This window comes from Peromyscus maniculatus, chromosome 4 (genome assembly GCF_049852395.1).
Source record: "Peromyscus maniculatus bairdii isolate BWxNUB_F1_BW_parent chromosome 4, HU_Pman_BW_mat_3.1, whole genome shotgun sequence".
Lineage (NCBI taxonomy): Eukaryota > Metazoa > Chordata > Mammalia > Rodentia > Cricetidae > Peromyscus > Peromyscus maniculatus.
In genome coordinates, this window is record NC_134855.1 from 48,402,975 (window position 1) to 48,421,788 (window position 18,814).

The following is an 18,814-nucleotide window of genomic DNA, read 5'->3' on the forward strand; positions in this document are numbered from 1 at the left end:
TGAACCAAGCTTCTCAAGTATGGGTCAAACAAACCCAAAGGGGGCGGAGGGAGCCCTCAGCGATTGTGCGTTGCTGACCTGAGATTAGGTATGCCAAGGACCCCAATACCGCTGGTCCACTGATACTGTGAGCACTAGATGTGACACAGCCTGAGACTGGTCCCCTAAGAGACCCTACCAAGATTAGCTCAACTTGTCTCTTTGTTTAGCTGTATACAATCACCCCACCTCCTCCTTCAGCCATATACAAGAAACCTGCCTCTTCTATTCCGATGGGTAGGACCTCTTCATCAAAACACACAGTCCTCCTTACCCCACCTGTACTCTGTGTGTGTCTGCCATTTTCTTCTTCATTCCTCACAAGCCCTGACAGTCAAGGCAAACTTCTTCCCTTAAGCTGCTCTCGACAGTAGTCTACCACAATAATGGGAAAAACTAGTACAACCCAAACAGCTTGCATTTGGGAGGTTACAATTTCAACATTTTGTCACACTAAGACATTCAAATGCATAATGCAGAGATCATCAGTATGATGTCATCATGTGTCATATAGTCTGGAAACTCTCTACAAACCCTAAGAAAATGAAAGAAAAAGAAAGTGATGTGATAGGGCAGTTACCAAAACTCCCTGGAGCAAGTTTCAGGAGCCGCAGGAGCCCTGAGACTGCATTTTAAGATGTGGTTGTCGGTACCTCGGCCTTCACCAGTACTACCCATGCCAGAGACATCTAGGTCTTTCCCTCTAGTCCTCTGCTACCTGCAGTACCAGCTCAGTTGTCCATCCCAGGAAGGCAACCGCAAGGTTATCAAGAACTCAACTGACCATCATCTATTCACTCTCCTTGCTCGTCTATCTCAAAGGCAAAATACTTTAAATCATCTAGGCTCCTTCCCTTTCCTTCTTTTTCTCAATATTATCAAACTCTGTTCATTCTTCTTTTTAAATCTAGTGGGATGCAAGAGCTTAAAAAAAAAATGCCGCTGAACTATTGACCTAAGCCCTATGGAGTCACAGTAACTTCTCAGTGAACTCTAAGGGTGGGGTGGGGAGCAGAGTCTAACAGTCAACACAGAGAACAGTGTAATCAGAGCCTCTCTCAGGGACTGGCATTTTATAAAGAATGCATACTGCCTCACAAAGTCATCGCCCCCAACTCAAGTCTCATCTCCCTCAAATTCTATCCTCTACCCTGAGACCAGGGGAACCTTCTATATGTCTAATTATTTATTTAGGTATTTACCTCTTTTTGCTTGTTTCTTCCACTTCAAGGTTTTCCCATCACCAAATTCCTCACCATGAAATTCAAGGGCCTTTAAAAGGGGTTCCCCTCTCACATCATTTCATACCAGAAGTTTTTAAGTCACTGAAATCTGCTAAGCTGCTTGGTAAAATGTCTTTGGTGGTCTTAACTGCCCTAGGCCCGAGAACCACTGCCATATCTCCATAACTAAACTGGTCACGCTTCCACACAGAAGCAAAGACACCACAATCCCTTAGCCTGCCACCTGCTCACATTCTGCCTTATCCTCTGGGATGCTAAGGCACCCCTCATCCCTTTCTGTCCACCTTCCCTTACAGGCCCATGGAACTGAAGGTTTCCTCCTCTTGGCTCTCACTGTACCTTGCACTCACACTGTTCAGAAAACACTGTTTAAATGTCTGTATGCCCCTCCCAGATGCTGATTTCACTGGAAGGCAGAGATGATATCACATTTATTTTCCTATTCCGTGCTTGGGCTAGGTGAGCAGACAACTGCTCACGTTAGCTTGTTAAGTCTGTGTAATAGACTTAGAATGATGTAAAAGAAAACAAACAAGAACCTCTCTATCTACCAAGTACCTGCACTATCAAGAGGAAAGAAATCGTGTGTGATGTGTGTCGGGGTCCATGTGAATGAATGTTCAAGTATGCAGAGGGCCAGAAGTCCATGTCAGTTGTCTCCCTCATTCTCTGCCTTATTTTCTGGGCCGGGGTCTCTAACTGAACCTGGAGCTCACTGATGGGCTAGACTGGCTCAACAAACCCCAGTGATCTGTCTCCCTGAACACAAGGTCAAAGGCATGCCACCACGCCCAGTTTTGTGTGGGGGTGCTAAGAATTCACACTCGGGTCCCTGTTTTCGCACAGTGCACTTTAGTGATTGAGACAACTTTCCAACCCCCACAAAAATGTTTTTATTCTGTAATCCTACAGATAAAAATAAGTCATAGGTACATATTAAATAATACATAGATGAACTAAAAGTGTAAATTAAAGTAGCTTCAATTAACTTGAACTGACTATAAGGTATTTTTCAGTTTTAATAGTAAGAAGACAGAAGAAACTATGATTCTGTGTGTGTGGACAGGAGACAGCTGAGGCAAGAGTGAGTTAAGTCCTAAGTAGTAAAAGAGCAAACAGATAATGCTCAACTGATGACCAAAACAGGATGTGCACACATTTCTATTCAACCTGTAGTAAATGTCAGGAGGAAAAGTGAAAATAACTGAGCTTTGGGTAGGGTTAGGTGAGAGGAAAGCTAATTAAAAACATAAATAAACTTGCATACAGAAACAAACACTATTATTTTAAAAATCTATTAGGGTGCTAGGACTGTAGCTCAATAGTAGAGTATCAAGGCCTTGGTTCTATCTCAAAAACAACAATCAGGAAACAGATTACCAAAAGAGAAAAGTGATGTCAGGAGGTAAGGGATACTACCTAAATTATACTACTCAGCCTATTTAGCACAAAAAATACTTTTACCTCACGACCATTTACTCCCAATCATGACCTATGAACATTCATATTTGGTATGCATGAAATTTCATCTCAAGGAAACTCATTAAGGTTCCTGCTACAGAGATAAAACCTGAGACTCATTTTCCTTAGATCAGTAACTTCTGATATGGAAATGTAGAACAAATAATACAAGTCACTTCTTTGAACATTAGGGAACATGTACAATCTGAGAAAATGTCAAAATACTGTGCCACTAAGCTTAACTATCAATTTGTAAAAATCCCATATACAGAGCACAGGACAGCAAAAGCCAAATGATTTTTCAAGATTTTCTATTGCTGCCTAAAATGTCAAAATGTCTAAACAAATAAATCTATGTACAAGTAATGCAGCTATTTAAAATGCAACTAAAAATATAGCGATGGAATTCTTTCAAGGGAAATTTTATTATAGATTAATTTCTCTAAAATAATCCAAATATTTGATCTATAATTGCATTGTGAATATTGGTTAACTAAGGAAACATGAAACACTTTATCGCCTATGAAGATCTTCTATAGGGAACCTAACTTTTACTATGTTTTGCTACTAAAATATATATATTTAACAGAAAGAAAAACACCTAGTTATTTTATTACTCTTCATAACACAAAATTATGAAAGGACATATGAAATTTTTCTATGAAAAATATCAAGAATATTCCAAAGTCCAAAAGAAATAAAAGTAGAAATATTCTTGATAAGTTGTTTTTTGGTTTGGTTTTGCTGTTGAACTCCACTTGGATGAGAACTACCCTACTTTGAGGTCTTAGTACACACGTGCTAATCTGAAAAACTCAACTGAGGCTACAGGGCGACTAACGCTTACCTCAAGGGAACCTACTGCGGATAAAGTCCCGTCACTTGCACAGTCCTTTCAGCTGCCTGCCAGATGTCTCTGTGGAAGGAAAGCCTGATGAGTGAGAACCCTATGCCACACTCCTGTGGAGTGTAGGGTGCCTGTACAACTGCACACAACTGCCTACCTACAGGTTCCTAGATACGCCAATAACAAACAGCTAGAAAGATGCCACCTCTGAGTTTCTCTCTCCATTGAACAAGAAGCCAAACGCAGTAAGAATTCCTGAGTGTTAACGACCTACTGACAGAAACAGACTACAAGAATCAAGTACAAATGAGTCACACTGACAGGAAAAACACAAACATATACATGCCGAATACATACACACATAAATTGGTTAAAATGGACAGAATTGTATAACCTGAAAGGCTAGACCCACAAAAAGTCATTGTATCAAAACATGAATACTAAACCCCAACACATTCGTGTCTACCATTTTTAGAAGACGCCATCAAGTATATCATGCACAGAATGGACCATACTGTGGACCTAAATGTCCACTTATAAATACCATGTTCTTTCTTGGTGAGGTCAGTAAATGGGTGCTAGTAAAGAGGATTTATCACATTTTTCAAAATATGCAAAATGAAACCCATCAGCTTGATTCCACAAGAAATTCTATAAAGAAGATGTATTTTTATAACTAGATAAGTACACAAACCCTTACAAAGATCAAACTAAGATGAGAAATACTAAAAATTTAAAAACTGAACTGAAGCGTTTTTCAAAACCCACCTTCATCTTATAAAACCATGAATGGCTGGTCTTCTATTGGTAACATCTTTGTATTATTCATGTGCAAATTAAGCTACAGAATCAAAAAACTATATTCTTTCTAATGTCAAATACAATCTTCAATCTAAATTGTTGTGCCTCACTGAGGCCACCCCCATTCCCTACCATCACCACCCCGAGGGGTGGGGAACTACATGGAAAATTCTAGAAGAAAACTTTACATTAACCTTCAGTACCAGAGCTGTTAAGGGGAAAGGAGGGATACTCATTTAAGACAACTTTTTGACTTTCCCAGCACCACATTTCAAATAAAATGACTTACCTCTGATTCTTTGTCACTTAAAGATCCTAAGCTTCCAAAACTGTGATTAGAACTTTCATTATTTGTTGAGGCCTGTGAAAGAATTTTAAAGGGGAAAATTAGGAGTCATGTTAAAGAAACATATTACAAGGTATAAAGTCAATCTTTATATATATGAAAATCAAGTATTATGTCTTCAAACAAGGAAACCAAGCAAGGTAAATACAACAAATACCATGTTCTCAATGCCACAAACGTTTGGAATGACTTGTCAAGCCATCAAAATTCTGCTGTTCAAGGATCTTACTTGTATTGGTGATTTTTTTTTTTTTTACATCAATTCGAAAGCAAAGGAATTGGGCCATGCCTGGGATACAAGATCATTAAGTTACCAGCCAATGCAAGGAAGCGTCATCCATGTGCCTCAGTCAAAATGATCACATTCCATGTCTTATACTTTCTTTCTTCATAGAAACAGACCACCTTTTTTGTTCTATTTTGACTTAAGAAACTCTTAACTGCTTTACTCAAGTTTCCACATTTTCTGGACAATGTATTTTTGAGCAGTGATGATCAGACACAAGCTTTCTGTCAGTAGGCGGTATCTGCTTTGCTTCTGCAATGCTTAGCATTTTGTGGACTCATCAGTGTCCTGGATCTATCCTTACATGAATATTTTGGCCAGATGATGATGACAGGTTACTACACAAATGCAAACCAACTGATATCCTCAGATGTCCCTCTCCTTTGTACGAGTAGTTACAAGCTGGGCGGTGGTGGCACACGCCTTTAATCCCAGCACCAGGGAGGCAGAGGCAGGCAGATCTCTGTGAGTTCGAGGCCAGCCTGGTCTACAAAGCGAGATCCAGGACAGGCACCAAAACTACACAGAGAAACCCTGTCTCGAAACCCCCCCCTCCCAAAAAAAAAGAAAAGAAAGAGTAGTTACAAATCTTACTGTTCAGTTACAAACTGGTCTAATTATCTGTAAATAAATTTCTGGTGACAACTGTGAACCACTTCTTATTATGAACCCTGTAAGGCTATCAACACAGAATGGAGCTGAAATGTTTAAGATTCAAGGAGTATCGGGACAAAGTTAAAATTGAGCAAATATGTCTTTAGAAATTCTGATTCTGGAGTAATGCAGGTAGTGGCAAAGTTCTGACCATCTGTAAAACCCCATGAAGACATACACAAAAAACGGTTATCAAAAATCTACAGACACAAACAATAAAGCCAAGTGACAGCAATTTCCACAAGTTCTCCCCAAACAGCCGGTGGGGACGATGCACAAACCACCACAAGACCTGTATGGAAAATAGCAAGAAGAGAAAGGCTGTCTGCAGAGTGACAACAGGCTGTCACCAAACAACAAAACCCCATTCCGTAAGTCAGCAGACAATATACGGACAGAAGCTGCAGTCGGGAGGCTCCTGCCCTTTGAAATAGTTATTAAGTACAAGGAGTCCATCCACAACTAAAAAGGTTAAGACAGTCATCTTCAATGAATCCTGGACAGACCTGTCCGTAAAAGGGAAGGAAGCACAGGGAGTGCACGGTATTGGGTGTGGACGGAGCAATAAAGGGAAAGAAATACCAAGATAAAAGAGCAGCAAGGCTGGGGAGAGATGGCTCAGGGGTAAGGATGTGTGCTGTGCAAGCAGGAGGCCTGAGGTCAACGCTGAAGCAGTGGCAGCAGGCACCTGTCATCTCAACACGGCAGAGGCAGAGGCAGGAGCGGCCCTGGGCTTGCTGGCCAGCAGTCGAACCAAATGGAGGAGCCCCAGATTCAATGAGACAACTCAGCTGTTAAGAGCACTGGGTGCTCATCCAGAAGACCAGGTTGAATTCCCAGCACCCACACAGTAAGTACTCACAACCAGCTGTAACTCCAATTCTGGGGAGACTCATTCTTCTGGGCATGCAAGTAACGAGCATAGAGGCAGGCAAAACACCCAAACACATCATATTAAAAGTGAGAATTGTGTAAAGTGTGTGGCGATGGAAGAAGGCACCAGCAGTGATCTCGGGACTCCAAAAACATACACACTTCAGCACAGGGGCGTAAATACACAGCCTAGAAATCACAGAAAGAAAGGAAAACGCCTCGGTTTTGAAGTGAACCCAAAACCAACAGCAGAGGGAACTCTGTGGGAAAGCCATGCTGAACCACCTTAGTGTTCAGGCCATCTGATTTCTCAAAAAGCAAACAAAACGGGCCAATCTTACCAAGTTATTACCAGAAAAACAAAGGTGTAATAAGAGCCCAAACTGACAAAAGCGCCAGAAACACCCACAAACTAGGTGACAACTGTAACCCTCTACTTCCAACTGAGACGCAGCAGCACAAAAATGGTCTCCAACAAGAAAGAACACGACAATCAGACATTGAAAGGTGAGGAGGCAGAACTTAGGGAAGCATCAGAAATAATGGTGGTAAAAAACAAGCATTACCACAGCAGAGGATGCTTTAAGAGAGCCTAAGGGCCGGGCGGTGGTGGTGGTGGTGGTGCACTCCTTTAATCCCAGCACTCGGGAGGCAGAAGCAGGCGGATCTCTGTGAGTTCGAGGCCAGCCTGGTCTACAGAGATCCAGGAAAGGCGCAAAGCTACACAGAGAAACCATTTTGAAAAGCTGAGAGAGAGAGAGAGAGAGAGAGAGAGAGAGAGAGAGAGAGAGAGAGAGAGAGAGAGAGAGAGAGAGAGAGAGAGAGAGAACCTAGGGTCACGAGGACACTTCAAAATCACAAGGACTACAATACAGAAGACTTTTGTTTATTAGATTGATTTTGTGTGTGTATGTGAAGGAGCCAGTGAAATGTGTGGAGGTCAAGGACAACTTGCAAGAGTCAGTTCTCTCTGTCCACCATGTGCGTTCCCGGGATTGAACTCAGGCTGTTGGGCTTGGCACCAAGCACCTTTACCCACTTAACATCTCATGGGCTGAATAAAAAGAATTTGAGAGAAAGCAACTAGAGAAGCTACAGAGATTTAACAGCGAGAAGGAAAGAAATTAAAGACTACTAAAAGGTGAAAATAATAAAAATTATAATTTAAGGAGTATTTCCTGAAAATATTTTACAACTAGGAAACATAACACATGCCTATAGATATCAACCCAGAAGAACAAAGTGAAGTTCTCCAAAAGCTTTATGTGCATTATGCCAGATGAAAATGTTTAAGAAAAGCAACTATGAGCATAAGAGTTTATATCCAGTGAAAGTGATTTTTAGGACACCGACTGCTATCTGAATCAGGAACTACTGTTCAGACAACTACAATGAAGAGCTGCTGAACCTCTGAGCACTGAAGGAAGCAACAGGGGTAGCTTACTGAGAAGGACCAAGTCAACAACTCGGGGGTATTATTATTCTAATTCTACCATCTGCACTGTTCTTCAAGAGCCACAACTCTCAGTCCACGAGACACAGATTCGAATAAAATAACGTGGTCCTGAATCCGAACTCCTGGACACAAGAACCACACTGGAGCAGCTAGCTACAAGTTGGATCAAAACCTACAGTTTCAGTGGTTAGGAAACATGGTTTCTGGATACCACAGCAGCCATGAAGTAAGGAGAAATATGTAGAAAATAAAGAACCACAAGAAAAAATTCAAACTTTTGCACCTCAATTCTGCCCACGCCTCTAGCTGAACTGACCTGGGTTAAGAGTCAATTCTAAGCAGTCCAGAGAAGTCTACAGGACCTGAGAAGCAAGTAACTGGGCGCCCTGCGGCAACACAGTCGCTCTGTCCCAATAAGTTTAAAAAAAAAAAAAAAAAAGTCAACACTCTCCAGAGCACACCATCATTTTGCCAGACGTTGGAATCAATAAGTCAAACACCTCACAGTGGCTACAGACATGCTCAAGATGACAGGTGAGACACGCTCGTGTGAAATGAACAGACTGGAACTTTCAGCACAAGAATAAAGACCAGAAGAGACAGGCTGAACTCCAGAACTAAGCTCCACTCTATAGGAGCATCTCACTGCATGGGTGTGACAGCTGAGGACACAAGGCAGGGCTGTCCAAACTGACAGGTAACGGGCAGGCATTCTAGTAGCATCCTCTGGACACTAGTAAGCCATCCAACTTCCATGAAGTTAGTCACAGGAGAGATGAAGTAGCAGGGGAAGAAAAGAAAGAATGAAAATTCTCAAACTCGGTGAAGATATAAACTCAGACTCATGAATTCTCCTCCAAATCACATGAGACCAAGAAGAAACTTTTGAGAGCTGGAGAGTGGTTCGGTGAGTAAAGGTGCTGGCCACTAACCTCACAACCTGAGTTTTGTCCTCTGATCTCTCTCTCTCTCTCTCTCTCTCTCTCTCTCTCTCTCTCTCTCTCTCTCTCTCTCTCTCACACACACACACACACACACACACACACACACAAAATTTAATTAAAATTTTTCAAAAATAAGCCAGGTGGATCTCTGTGAGTTCAAGGCCAACCTGGTCTACAGAATGAGTTCCAGGACAGCCAGGGCTACACAGAGAAACCTTGTCTCGAAAAATAAAACAAAACAAAAAATTCTTTTTTCCCCCCAAAAAATTGAATCAGTTAAGAGTTCATCCAGGCAAAACCAGAATATATATATTTCATATATGAAAGAGAGAGAAAGAAAGGAGAGAGAGAGAGAGAGAGAGAGAGAGAGAGAGAGAGAGAGAGAGAGAGAAAGAAAAGAAGAGAAGAGAAGAGAAAAGAAAAGAAAAGAAAAGAAAAGAAAAGAAAAGAAAAGAAAAGAAAAGAGAAAAGAAAAGAAAAGAAAAGGGAGAACTACCCTGGAAACTTAAAATGAAAATGGAGGTGAAAATAATAACAGCAACAAAAAGCTGAAAGAAGAACTGGAGAGATGGCAGCAGCTAAGAGCACCGACTTTTTCCAGAGGACCCAGTTCCATTCCCAGCACCCTCATGGTGAATTACAACCATCTCTAATTGCAGTTCAGGGAATCTGACATGCGCACATGGTATACTTACAGACAGGCAAAAATCCATACATATAAAATAAATATACTTTTTAAGAAGCTAAGAAACCTTCTCCAAGAGACCAAAACAATCACAAGAAAACTAAACTGTGCAAGTTTCTGGTCCAAATAATGAGGCAGAAGGAGGAAAGAAGGGTGGTGGTGGTGGTGATGATGTTGATGGTGATGGAGAAAAAGACGGGGATGATGATGATGCTGTTGAGTCAAACTTCCCTAGAACTGGAAAGCATGAACTTTAAGTTAGAAAGAAGAGCTGCGGAGACGGCTCAGCGGCACACACTGCTCTTGCAGACCATCTGAGTTTAGCTCCCAGCACATGTTAGGTGGGCTCACAACCTCCTCTAAGTCCAGCTCCAGGGGACCTGGTGCCCTCTTTTGGCCTCTGTAAGTATTAATGTGCACATACCCACACACATACTCAATTAAAGACAATTTTTTTTTAAGTAAAGAAAGAAATCTTTAAATTAGAAAGATACTTTTGCTGAACCAAGCAGGATCAAGGCACATGTAATGAAGATTAAATGCTAGAGATAAAGACAAGATCCTAAAATGCTTCAGAGGAGAAGTAATCATTTCACAAGGATCAGAAATCAGAATGGTACCAGAGTGACAAGCAGTAACACAAACAATGCTTCAAAATTTGAGAAAATGACTTCCAATCTAGAATTCTACTCCTAGATAAATGAGCAAAAAAATTACAGGAAGAAAATATGCAAGGTTTCAAAACATTTACCACGTTCCTTTCCAAAGGAAGTGATTGGAGAATGTGCCCAACCAAAACAAAGAAATAACCCAAGAGACAGAAAATACGGGATACAGGGAATATACAAATCAGACAGAAATAAATACTCAGGGTTAGAAGAGCGATTTGAGGATAGTACACATTCCAGAGGAACAGAGCAAACAACCACGGTTAGAAAACATGAATGAAGTACTTCAAGGGAGAGGTTTACAGAACAGGGAAAGAGGGGATAATTAGTATTTTAAAATGATGTCTGCACCTCTCTACTGAGAAGTACATGGATGATGAAAAGCTTTACAAAGGAAATGTAAAATGGAGTCATTAAGTTCAGCTTTGAAAAAATTTACAGCAAAAATGTAAGCACTGAAATACCAATTTAACAATAAATTGAAGTACTACATACTATCAAAATTCAATGAGGCAGGGCCACATACTTCTCTAAAGGTAGAAGGTTGGATGATTTAACAGTTAGCTCCTTGCCTTCCACAACATGAAATCATTATGTAATGATCTGTTGTTGGACTCTATTTGTTTTGTTAATTTCTTTCTGCTTTTGTGTTGGTACCACACTGTCTTAGTTTACCGTATTTCTTGGCACCTAGTAGTCCAACTCCCCCAGCTCTGTACTGCCCTTAAACACTACCTTGGTAAGTCACTTAGGCCACCTACCCTTGAATTCACAAGTGTGTTCCTATACCTTGGCATCTTGACATTTACATTTTGATACAAGCTTTGGAGGTTTATTAATTTGTACGCACCCCCCCCCCAATACTGCAATCCTTAATTGATATTGCACTGATCTATCAACTTACAAGAGGTGACAGCGTTGTAACCATGAGTCTTTCCACTCCTGAGTACTGCTCTCGTTCATCCAGGCATTTGTTTGTTTTGTTTTGTTTTCTAAGACAAGGTTTCTTTGTGCAGCTTTGCGCCTTTCCTGGATCTCACTCTGTAGCCCAGGCTGGCCTCGAACTCACAGAGATCCGCCTGCCTCTGCCTCCCGGGTGCTGGGATTAAAGGCATGCGCCACCACCACCCGGCTTCAGGCATTTCTTTTATTTCTCTGCATTTTACGGCCCCCGGGGAAATTGTCAAGTAACTTTTGTCAAATTTATTTTCAACTATCTTATAATTTTATGTTCTTATATAAGATATCTTTTCAAAAACTTACTTTCCATTTGTTGATATGTAAAAATATTACTAATTTTGGAATGCCTTGTAATCAGTGACTTGACCAAGTGTATCCTCATCTGTCAATACTTTGTGATTTTCTTCCGTAACAATCCTTAGACTAATCTTTATTCCAATATGAGGTAATAACATGGCTGTACTGAGTCATGTAACAAAATAATATGTGTAAGCTGATGTAATGAACCATTCTCTACAGACTGGGGGACTACTATCGAGCTCTGCTATTTATTTCAATGGCTCCGTCATCATTATCTGGATTACGATGAAATAATTATAATTACAATCTTGCCTTGGCCTCTCAGGTGCTTGGATTACAGATATAACCCCCAGCATCTGGTTCCAGGCATTCCTATTTAAGATCAATTATTTGAATGTTAACAGTCTTAGTACAGATTCATTGGATAGTAAAACTAGCAATTTCTTCATAAATACCATTTATTTTAACTTTACCTTCTGTGTCAGAATTAATATGCATTTTCCCCATTTGTTCACAGTGCCCTGTACCATGAAGTGATTTACTTAATACTTTTGTTCTTTGGTTTTAAAAATTAGACTCGCCGGGCGGTGGTGGCGCACGCCTTTAATCCCAGCACTCGGGAGGCAGAGCCAGGCAGATCTCTGTGAGTTCGAGGCCAGCCTGGGCTACCAAGTGAGTTCCAGGAAAGGCGCAAAGCTACACAGAGAAACCCTGTCTCGAAAAACCAAAAAAAAAAAAAAAAAAAAAAAAAAAAAAAAAAAAATTAGACTGAAGCTAGATCTTAAAAATATTTTATTAGCCAGTCGGTGGTGGCACACACCTTTAATCCCTGCACTTGGGAGGCAGAGGCAGGCGGATCTCTGTGAGTTCAAGGCCAGCCTGGGCTACAGAGTGAGTTCCAGGACAGCTAGGACTGTTACACGGAGAAAACCTGTCTCAAAAGGAAAAAAAATTTTTTTATTAAACGACCATAAAATCTGCTATTAAGTAGAAGTAATCTATAAATTCTCTATACAGAATATTTTGAAATATTATGCTAGGTTAAGTAAGTTACTATTCTACAATAATCTTAGGAAAATACATTTTGGTAAACTATTTTTTTAAAAAAAAGTACTTTTCCTAACCCCAAGATAACTCATTTCTGTAAGGGCCTGTTTTTCTTTTAAACACTTACATATTTAATTCTTACTTAATGTAACACATTTATGGGCACAATGCAGAATTTCAATACACAACAGTCAAATCAGGGTAGTTGTCACTTCCAATTCTTAATCACCTGTTCCAGCTCCTTTCTTAGAGTTCCATACAACGTATAGAAGAGATGATTACAAATCAGAGCCACCCTCCTGTACTATCAGATAGCCTATCTCACTAGGCTATCAGAACTTGTCCCATTCCCTCTCCTTCCCAGCTTCCCACTACCCACTCTTCCCTCTCCTCTTCCTTACTCTTAGTGATTCTACTTAGAGAGCAGTTCTTCTTACTCCCACATAGCACAGAGGACAAGCAATACTTGTTCTACATCTGGGCTTATTTCACCTACCAGTATCCTCTAGGGTCCTTCCAATTTGGGTACACATGGCAAATGTTTATCTTTTAAAATGCTTGTTTATTTTTATTTCTGTGTATATGTGTTGTTCAAATCTTAGATGGTCTTTTAATAAAAAAAACAAAAAACAACAACAAAAAAACAAACAAACCTTGTATCAGATACTGGGGTAAAAGCTGGAAGAACAGAGAAACAGAACAAGCCACAGCCAACTTCATCTTGCCAACTCCTCAGCCGATCCTGTTTTCCTCAGACTGAAAGCCTCTGAGTCCTCACCTGAAAGGGTCTCAGCTTAACTGCCTTAGTTCCTGTCTCCTCACGCCTTATATACCTTTCTCTGCCCTGCTGTCACTTCCTGGGATTAAAGGCGAGTGTGCTTCTCAGTACTGGGACTAAAGGTGTGTGGGATTAAAGGCATGTGCCACCACTGCCTGGCTCTGTTTCCAGTGTGGCCTTGAACTCACAGAGATGCACACCAAGTAATAGGATTAAGGGTATGTGCCACCACTGTCTGGCCTCTGTCTACTCTAGTGGCTGTTCTGTCCTCTAATCCTCAGGCAAGCTTTATTAGGGAACATAATTTATCACCACATATACACACGTGTCAGCTTGTCTTAAGTGTACCACAGTATCCAGAAGAAAGCATCAGATCCTCTGGAACTAGAATTATAGGCAGTTGTGAGCCACCATGTGGGTGCTGGGAAGCCAACACAGGTCCACTGGAAAAGCAGCCAGTGCTCTTAACCACTGAGGGAGCCATCAACAGTTCTGATAAAATTTACTTTTTCTGAGATTTTTATTTTCATTTTCATTTTATGTGGATGAATGTATGTCTGCACTGTGTGTGTAGTCCCCACAGAGGCTGGAAGATGCTGCCCTGTCTTCCAGAACTAGAGTTATGTAGCCATGCATGTGCTGGGAACTGAACCCGAGTCCTCTGGAAGAGTAGCTAGGGTTCTTAAGCACTGAGACATCTCTCTAGTACTGGGATTTCATTTTTACCACTGAAGTGTGTGTGTGTGTGTGTGTGTGTGTGTGTGTGTGTGTGTGTGTGTGTGTGTGTGATATTTTCTTTATTCATCTATCAATGCATATCTTAGTTGATTCCCTATAGTGGTTATTTGCTGTGGGATGTTCTGTATGGCAAATGTGTTGCTCTGATTGGTCAATAAATAAAATACTGATTGGCCAGTGGCTAGGCAGGAAGTATAGGCGGGAGTCACTGCCAGCCGCCGCCAGGACAAGCTGCATGTGAAGACGCCGGTAAGCCACCAGCCATGTGGCAAGGCATAGATTTATGGAAATGGATTAATTTAAGATATAAGAACAGTTAGCAAGAAGCCTGCCACGGCCATACAGTTTGTAAGCAACATAAATCTCTGTGTTTACTTGGTTGGGTCTGAGCGGCTGTGGGACTGGCGGGTGACAAAGATTTGTCCTGACTGTGGGCAAGGTAGGAAAACTCTAGCTACAGTTATTAGTGCTATAATAGGCATCAGCATTCAGGTATTTCTTTGATATATTAACTTCATTTCCTTTGAGTTTATTCTAGAAACAAGACTGCCAGTCCACCCTGCAGACTTGAGTTTTTTTGTATTTTTTTTTTTTTTGAGGAATTCCTATGATTCTCCATAATGGCTATCCTAATTTGCATTCCCACGGGCAGTGACTCAGCATCTCTTTCTGTTCCCATCATGCCAGCATGTTAGTTTTGTCTTTTTGGGGGTGGGGTGGGGTGGGGGAGGGCAGTGGCCATTCTGGTGAGGGTTAACCCCCATCACAGTTCTGATTTACACTTCCATAACAGCTACTGCTGTGTGACTCTGTAAAGCTTTCCCTGGCAGTCTTATCAAGACTTTGAAGAATAATAATCAAACTAGCAGATGCAGTTTTTAAACTGAGACTGCTAAAACTAAATCTTAAAAATTAAGTTCCTCATGTAAATGCCTCCACATTTTAAGTTCTCATGTAGGTGGAAAGAGAGATCAGCTCCCAAAGTTGTCCTCTGGCCTCCCCACATGCATGCACAGCACAGATATGCACACACTCACTCAAGATTTAAGAAGTAGAACACTATTTATTAAGTCCCTATGTATCTAGTAAGCATAAACTAGGGCATAGAAAAATATTAAAAATCATCATACTGTAATCGACCACCTATTTTATCGAAGTTTCATTAGGCTATAATCAGCCACACAGACTGGATGACATTCGGTCTATGGCTCCTTGAGTGCCACAATGACAGAGCTAAGAAAAGCATTTGTGGCAGAATTCATATGACCTACAGATATTTCCTTGGCCCTGTACAGAAAGGTATCAAAATGCTTCCACACAAGACCACATGAAAATTCAGGGTGTGCGCAAGCACGCGCGCATGCGCACGTGCGTGCACACGTGTGTGTGAAGGGGGTTTTGAAAGAACTGAATGCAATGCTGTACTTCACCAATAGATGCCCCCATTTAACCATGCTAATCTAATATAAAAAGTCGTTGCTTCCCTGAAAAGCACTATCTCAGTGTTTGAATTCAATAGTCGTATACAATTAACACTTCCTGTCTTAGGTACTCAACCTCCATTCTGATTTTGGGGCAGTCAAACATCAGAGGTTGTTTTGTTTGGTGTTGTTTTATATTTTCAGTGGGACTAGAAATTAACCTGCCTATGTACTACGGACAGTCTGAAGGAGATCCTTCTCATATGCACTGACACAAAAGAAACATGAAACTAATCAACTCTTCCCTTAGAACAGTGAGTGGTTCTCAACCTTCCTGACCTGTGACCCTTTCATACAGTTCCCCGTACTGTGCTAACCTCCAACCATACAATTATTTCACTGCTACTTCGGAAATGTAATTCTGCTACTGTTATGAATGATAAGGTAAATATTTTTGGAGACAGGAACTTGCTAAAGGGGCGACCTACGGGTTGAGAACAGCTGTCCTAGAGCTTGGGATCTCAGAAGGACATAAGCACAGGGTGGAGGTAAAGGTGTTATTCATGGGCTGGGGTCCCTTACAAACACCACACTCAGCAGGAAAGCAGCTCCTGCGGTCAAGATGGCCAGGGCTGCCTGCCTTCTGTCCAGTCTCATCTTCTCAGCCTCTGAGTCTCTTCGCGTCCTTGAGCTAGCTAAACCTGGTTTCTTTTTCTGTAAATAAAAGTCAATAATTGGTACAAAATGTAAACCACTTCAGAATGGTTTTACAAAAAATCTGGAGTGGACAAAAGAAGAAAACAAAATCACTGACTCTGACGAGATGACTCGTCCACCTTAGCATTTAACCAGGTATTTTGCCTAGCACTAGCTCTAAGCAAGACTGTAAAGCACTAGGCTTTGGTTCCCACCCACGATTTCCATCAGCATTGCCATTATTCTGTTCTAGCCGACAAATACCCATCTATTATTGTGCTCTTAGTTCTGTTAGTTTTCCATTAATTCTAAACATTAAATTCAGGTGTTTTAGACTTCACTCTGCACTTATGAATATAAGAAAAAAAACATGCTGTATGCTCCCATTTCCTAAGACGTCTTCAGTTCATTGAAATACTACTTCAAAATATCCATTAACTGCTGGGCAGTGGTGGAGCATGACTTCAATCCCAGCACTCGGGAGGCTGAGGCAGGCGGATCTCAGTGAGTTCAAGACTGGCCTGGTCTACAAAGCAAGATCCAGGACAGCCAGGGCAATTACACAGAGAAAGCCTGTCTTGGGGGGGGGGGGGGGTATCCATCAGCCGGGTGGTGGTGGCTTACACCTTTAATCCCAGAACTGGGGAGACAGTGTGAGTCCGAGGCCAGCCTGGTCTACAAAGCGAGTTCTCAGGCTCCAAAGCTACACAGAGAAACCTTGTCTCGAACCCCCCCCACCCCCCGCAAAAAAAAAAAAAAAAAGAAAGAAAGAAGAAAGAGGGAGAGAGGGAGAGAGAGAGGGAGGGAGGGAGGGAGGGGGGAAGAAAAAAAGAAAGAAAGAGAGAGAGAGGGAGGGAGGGAGGGAGGGAGGGAGGGAGGGAGGGAGGGAGGAAGGAAGGAAGGAAGGAAGGAAGGAAGGAAGGAAGGAAGGAAGGAAGGAAGGAAGGAAGGAAGGAATCCATCAGTTAGGCTAATGAACTTAGTTAAAACATTTCATATCTTAACGGAATGTTTTGAAATGTAGGTTTAATTTACAAAACATTTTAACAACCCTATTAACTCCCATGAACTAGATTAAATGATAAATGTGTAAAAATTTAAAAAAATCATAAAAAATATGCTTACATACAAGTTAATAGCTACACCTATTCTGTTCTGGCTATTATTAGAATGACTATAAAGTATCTGAAGCAGGTATATAATTCTGTCTGTAAACCAAGAATATGAAATGAAACCTGATACATAACGAGTACTTTAAACTACATGCGGAGATGCTAGGCAGACAACTGTAGAGAACTTGCCCACCATGCACAAGACCCTGGTTTACCTACACACAAACACATATGAAATGTGCACAAGCCCCTGGTTTACCTACACACACACACATACACACACACACACACACACACACACACACACACGATGAAATAGATGACTTAGTTTTTATTCTTATCTGATACCATCAGCTTAGCGGTAAGGATATTCTTAGTAAACCAAACAGTGGCTCTGTTTTCATTTCCAGAAGCCTTGCTAGCTCTGTCTGCTGGTAATAGAATAATACAAGAGCAGGTTTAGAAGGCTTCCCTCATACTTTCTAGAATAAATTCAAGTCTCAAAACAAATCTTCGGCTGGGCTCAGTGGCAGAGTGCTTGTCTAGCATGTACAAGGCCCTAGCCTTAATGTCTAGGACAAGTGAAGGAAAATAAAAAAACAGAAAACAAAGCTACCCTAATAAACTTGGTCTCTACTGTTCCCAAAACTGCATTAGAATCAGGCATACTGTTGTGATTTCTGTTTTTTTAATTAAAAAAATCATTTTTATTTTTTATATGTAGGAATGTTTTACCTGCATGTATGTCTGTGCACCACTTGCATGCCTGCCCATGGGAGACAGAAGAGGGCATCAGAGCCCCTATGACTCGAGTTATACACTGTTATGAGCTGCCATGTGGGTGCTGGGACTTGAACCCAGATCCTCTAGAGAGCAGCCAGTGCTCTTAGCTACTGGGCCATCTCCAGCCCAGTTTTGAACTCTTAAAAGTTATTTCATCCCCCAAATTAAGATATGCAAGTCTTCCTGACCTCAACATAGTAGCAGTCTAGTAGAAAATAATGACAATGTGATTAATAAAGTATGCTCAGGTACATCTAGGTGTGGACAGAAGGAAATAGGAGGTCACCTAATCTGCATTTGGGTAAGCAGCGAGTCGAACCATTCTCAAGATTCTGCGTCATCTACCAGTGGTGAATCTGATGACAGAGGGGGTCAAAGACGTGGGAAACAAGGTCAACTGCCCAGTCCAAAGAAAAAAGATGGAAAAACGGCCTGTTGGAAGAAATCAGTATACTAGACTAGAGTATAAATGTGAAGGAAAAAATGGTGGGGAGAAGCAGAAGATTGGGCTATAAGATAAGGTAAAAAAGAAAAAAAAATTAAGAACACTAAGTAAACTCAAAAACTATGTGAAACCATTTAAAAATTTCTAAGAAAGACAGTATGCAATCAGATGTGCCTTTCAAACTAGGAAAATGACATTTTAAGTGCACACACATTCTAAACTCTCTATCC

The 18,814-nt window shown here is 41.1% G+C and overlaps 1 protein-coding gene across 1 annotated transcript in view; it reads right to left on the bottom strand.

Annotated features, from left to right (window-relative positions):
• Positions 1 to 18,814, bottom strand: part of Tlk1 (tousled like kinase 1) — a 131,926-nt gene that overhangs the window by 61,119 nt on the left and 51,993 nt on the right. The window contains exon 3 of the mRNA XM_076569635.1: positions 4,682 to 4,753. Coding sequence (XP_076425750.1) covers positions 4,682 to 4,753 — 72 coding nt within the window. The remainder of the gene's footprint in view (positions 1 to 4,681; positions 4,754 to 18,814) is intronic.